General features: G+C 46.1%; 1 protein-coding gene across 1 annotated transcript in view; it reads left to right on the top strand.

Annotated features, from left to right (window-relative positions):
- Positions 1-1,886: 1,886 nt before the first annotated feature.
- LOC130233989 (membrane-associated guanylate kinase, WW and PDZ domain-containing protein 1-like) overlaps positions 1,887-5,000 on the top strand; it is an 11,131-nt gene continuing 8,017 nt past the window's right edge. Inside the window, exons 1-2 of the mRNA XM_056464267.1 lie at positions 1,887-2,118; positions 3,894-4,027. Of these exons, the coding sequence (XP_056320242.1) occupies positions 1,887-2,118; positions 3,894-4,027 (366 nt within the window). The remainder of the gene's footprint in view (positions 2,119-3,893; positions 4,028-5,000) is intronic.

The following is a 5,000-nucleotide window of genomic DNA, read 5'->3' as shown; positions in this document are numbered from 1 at the left end:
TAGACTGCACATGTTTATGATATGCTCATTTATTCGAATGCCTAAAGCTCTTGGATCTTTGACCCGTCTGCTGTAGTTTATATAAAACACTGATAAGAAGACGGTTAATCAGTAAGCCGAGCGGGTGAAGCATTACTGAAGCATTATGAGCTGGACTGAGGACCAAAACAAACCAATAGTGCATCATATCCCTCCTCACACCTCTGATACACTGAGCACAGATCAGCTGTGTGTGTGTGTGTTAAAGGGATAGTTCACCCAACAATATTTACTCCTATATTATTACATGTTTGAGTTTCTTTCTTCTGTTGAACACTAAAGAAGATGATTTGAAGAATGCTGAAGACCTGTAACCATTGACTAACATTGTGGGAATGACAAATACTGTGGAAGTAAATGGTTACAGGTTATCAGCATTCTTCAAAACATCTTCTTTAGTGTTCAACAGAAGAAACTCAAACAGGTTTGGATCAAGTAAAGGGTGATGGATTTTAGAGCGAGTTTGTATTTCTGTGTGAACTAACCCTCTAAACAGAGTAGATCTGTCCTCACAGTAATAAAGGACTGCTGGTGTGTTTAAAGCGTCCTCAGGGCAGTAAAGCTGTGTTTGCTGTGGAGAAAGGTTGGTCTGAGGGCTTACAGGTGTGTTCAAGAGCAAAGTTCAGCAGGAGAGCTGCTTCATTCACAGTCTCTGATTAACCCTAACCCAGCCCTCTCTTTACAGTCGGTGATTCACACTGAAGAATAATGTAAAGACAGGAGGATTGAGTTTTACCAGGTGTGTTTAAAGGGTCTCTGGTGTCCTCCAGACCTGAAACAGATATTTATTAGATAAAATACTAGATATTAAGGTGGCTCAGTGGTGTCACTGGCCTCACAGTAAGAAGGTCGCTGGTTCGAGCCCCAGCTGGGTCAGTTTGTGTTTCTGTGTGGAGTTTGCATGTTCTCCCCGTGTTGGTGTGGGTTTCCTCCGGGTGCTCCAGTTTCCCCCACAGTCCAAACACTTGCGCTATAGGGGAACTGATCAACTAAATTGTCTGTATGGGTGTTTCCCAGTACTCGATTACAGCTGGAAGGGCATCCGCTGTGTAAAACATATGCTGGAATAGTTGGTGACCTCTGTAATCACACTCTTTACACAATTTAATCAGTATTAGTTTCCTGTCAAATAAACTCTTTCCTTCAACAACAAAACTATAGTCAGTCAGTTGTGAGAATATAATGAGCAGAAGTCATCTCCTGAAGATTCCTCCGGGTGCGCACAGTACAAACACATGCAGGACACTGTAGGGCAACTCACCTGAGCAGAGTGTGTGAGTGAGAGAGAAAGTGTGTGTGTGTGTGTTTCCCAATGCTGGGTTGCAGCTGGGAGGGCATCCGCCACATAAAATGTATGCCAGAGTAACTGGTGGTTCATTACGCTGTGGCGAGCCTGGATAAATCAGGGAGTGAGCACAAAGAGAGAGACTGACTGAGAACATTCATGGCCACTATAGTGACTGTTGAAAACACACCTGGGTGAGGCGGCTCAGTGCGCTGTACAACTGATAACACACACACACACACACACACACACACAGGTGAAGTTTCCATGTTTTTACAGACTGTATATTCTATTATCCTGACAGGAAGCTGTGCAGTTTCACGTTCTCTGAACAGCTGTGTGATTTATAAGCGTTTTAACACATGGGCACATGGGTAATGTCCTCATAAGTCACTTTCTCCTGTGCCATATCCATCACATTATACAACTGCGTGGCCTGATATGTCATAATAAAATACACACACACACACACACACACACACACACACACACACACACACACACACACACACACACACTCGCTCACTCACTCACTCTACTGATAGTGTTAGACTCACCTGAGATGGAGCGGGAGAGCGCGGTGTGGCGCGGGGCGGGCGGGCGTCTGCCGCTGGCCGTGTCTGGAGGCTCTGAGAGCGGGCAGTTCCTCTGGGTGCGGCCGCTGAGCTCATCTTCACCCCCGGAGCTGCTGCTGGAGCTGCAGGGTCTGCGGGTCTCCGGTTTGCCGCTGTACGCGCTGCTGGAGCTGCTGGAGATCTGCGGGGACCCGCTGCGCATCCGCACCGCCACCGCCCGTGAGTGACCCAGCTCAGACACTTGATTATGGGTTATCCTGATCGACTTATGCAGGCTTGTGCTGCTCTTTATGCTTGAGTTATTCTGTCTGACTGCCATATTAAAGCACATGTAAACGAGCATATCTAAAACTCATGCGTTGGGTTAACTCAGTGCTGGGTCATATAAACAAACCCAGCAGTTGGGTTGAACAAATGTTTAGATTGAAAAACTTTTTAATTCGCTGTAAAGTACTGTAATGTTCGATACACTGCAGAAAAGTTGACCTCCAGAGTGTTTATCTGGTGTCTAAATAAATGCACATTCTTCATCGAGACGCTTTAGACTAGACAAGCACTGCACTGTGCTGTTTTCAGCAATAATGAGTCAAAGTGAAGTCAGTTTACCTTTATTTAGTCAAGTAATCTGCCAAAGTTGAAGTGAAACGATGTTATTTTAAAGCGAAATCAGGATTAATCAGCTGGCCTGAGTTTCAGCGCTGTCAGATTCACCTCAGTCTTAAACACAGACTCTGAATATGAATGTTAAACGCGTGTAAACACTCACTGTTTACTTTATTATTGATGGATTCAGCGTGTTTGACTGTAAAATGACTCCAGCTTCAGCTTCTTGTCACCTTCATATGAGTAATGAATGGTGAAATTTCATATTTGACTAATAGTTGGACACGTGTGTGAGTGCAGTGTGTCTGCTGTCATGAGTGTGTGTGTGTGTGTGTTTATACATGTTAAATCATCCCGAACGCTGTTAGTGTCTGATGTTGAGGGCATTTGTTTGGGAGGTTGAATCAAAGCATAACTCAAGATACAAACCCTAGATCCCCCTGTCCCAGTAAGCTTTATTATCATGTCTGTGCTGTTAATTCAGCAGTGTGTTCTGCTCCTCTTCTCCTGAGTGCAGTATTCAGTTGTCCGTGTGTCCAGCAGGGGGCGCAGCTCCCTCTCTCTCTCTCTGACCCTCACCTGAGCTGAGTTCAGTCTTTACTGTAGTTCACACTCAGACTCTGAGCCATCATCACCTTCACTGTCAGTTTAATCTCAGCTCAGCTCCAGACACTGCACAATACACTCATACACCTGCTGAGCTGAGTCGGGTTTGAGCCCTGCACTGGGCGCTCATGCTGCAGATTGAAGTCGATTCTGATTGGTGGAGATCTGCTGTGAGTCACTAACCCACACACACCTGAGATCATCGTCAGTGTTACTGTTGCTCGGCAACCGTTTCCACTCTCAGGCCTGCATCACTCGGCAAACACCGGAGTCAACAACACATCCGCACAACATCCTGCTGCTGTGTGTGTGTGTGTGTGTGTGATCAGATTAGGCAGCAGTGTTGTGTTACAGTACAGTGTGTTGAGCACAGCGGCTCCGCTCAGAGTCTGACAACATCCGCTGGAGTATCGAGCTCTCAGTTATGCAGTCACACAGACACTGGAGGAGTGTGTTCAGCACAGGAGCTCCTGCTGGAACACACCGATGCACTGCTGTGGGCTGTGGGCTGTTGTTGTAGTGCTGAATGTGTGCAGGAGGGGGCAGCAGATACTGCTTAACTTACTGTGATGATGATGATCTGACACACACACACGCACACGCACACACACACACACACACACACACACACACACACACACACACACACACACACACCATTACCTGTGTGTTCATGTGTCTAATCCTGAACCTATCTTGACAAACACACACACATACTCATATACTGCATAACCTGGTGATGATGGTGATGATGATGATGATGATGTGTGTGTGTGTGTGTTCAGGAGGCAGGCTGAAGAAGGGCTTGAGGTATTACCTGAGTCTGCGTTTCCAGAAACACTCAGTGGATCATCAGCTGCAGGAGACCATCAGAGACAACCTGTACAGATACAGCACACCCTGTGAGACACACACACACGCACGCACACACACACACACACACGCACACACACACACGCACACACATGCACACTCTCACACACACACTTACTCACTCGCACGCACGCACGCACACACACACACACACACACACACACACACACACACACACACACACACACACACACACACACTCACTGTAAAGCATGTTACTAGCATGTCAGCTAGTGCTTTGTTATGTGTGACTTGTGTATTAGCATGACTGCTAGTGTGCCATGCAGGACGTGTGTATTAGCTTGACTGCTAGCATGTTGTCATATGCGTGATGTGTGTTTCCAGCATGACCGCTAGCGTGTTATCATGTGTGATGTGTGAATTAGCATGTCAGCTAGCGTGTTATCGTGTGTGATGTGTGTATTAGCATGTCAGCTAGCGTGTTACCGTGTGTGATGTGTGTATTAGCATGACTGCTAACGTGTTATTGTGTATGACGTATGTATTAGCATGACCGCTAGCATGTTGTCATTTCTGAAGTGTTTATTAGCATGACCGCTAGCATGTTGTTGTATGTGCCGTGTGTATTAGCATGTCAGCTAGCGTGTTGTCGTGTGTGACGTGTGTATTAGCATGACTGCTAATGTGTTGTTGTATGTGACGTGTGTGTTAGCTTGACTGCTAGCGTGTTGTCGTGTGTGACGTGTGTATTAGCTTGACCACTAGTGTGTTGTCGTGTATAGCGTGTGTATTAGCTTGATCGCTAGCGTGTTGTCGTGTATAGCGTGTGTATTAGCTTGACCGCTAGCGTGTTGTCGTGTATAGCGTGTGTATTAGCATGAATGCTAATGTGTTGTTGTGTGTGGCGTGTGTATTAGCATGACTGCTAATGTGTTGTCGTATGTGACGTGTGTGTTAGCTTGACCGCTAGCGTGTTGTCGTGTATAGTGTGTGTATAAGCATGACTGCTAATGTGTTGTGTGTGACGTGTGTATTAGCATGACTGCTAATGTGTTGTT

The sequence above is a fragment of the Danio aesculapii genome, chromosome 8 (genome assembly GCF_903798145.1).
Source record: "Danio aesculapii chromosome 8, fDanAes4.1, whole genome shotgun sequence".
Classification (NCBI taxonomy): domain Eukaryota; kingdom Metazoa; phylum Chordata; class Actinopteri; order Cypriniformes; family Danionidae; genus Danio; species Danio aesculapii.
Note: the sequence above shows the minus strand (reverse complement) of the source record. Positions and strands in the feature narration are given on the sequence as shown.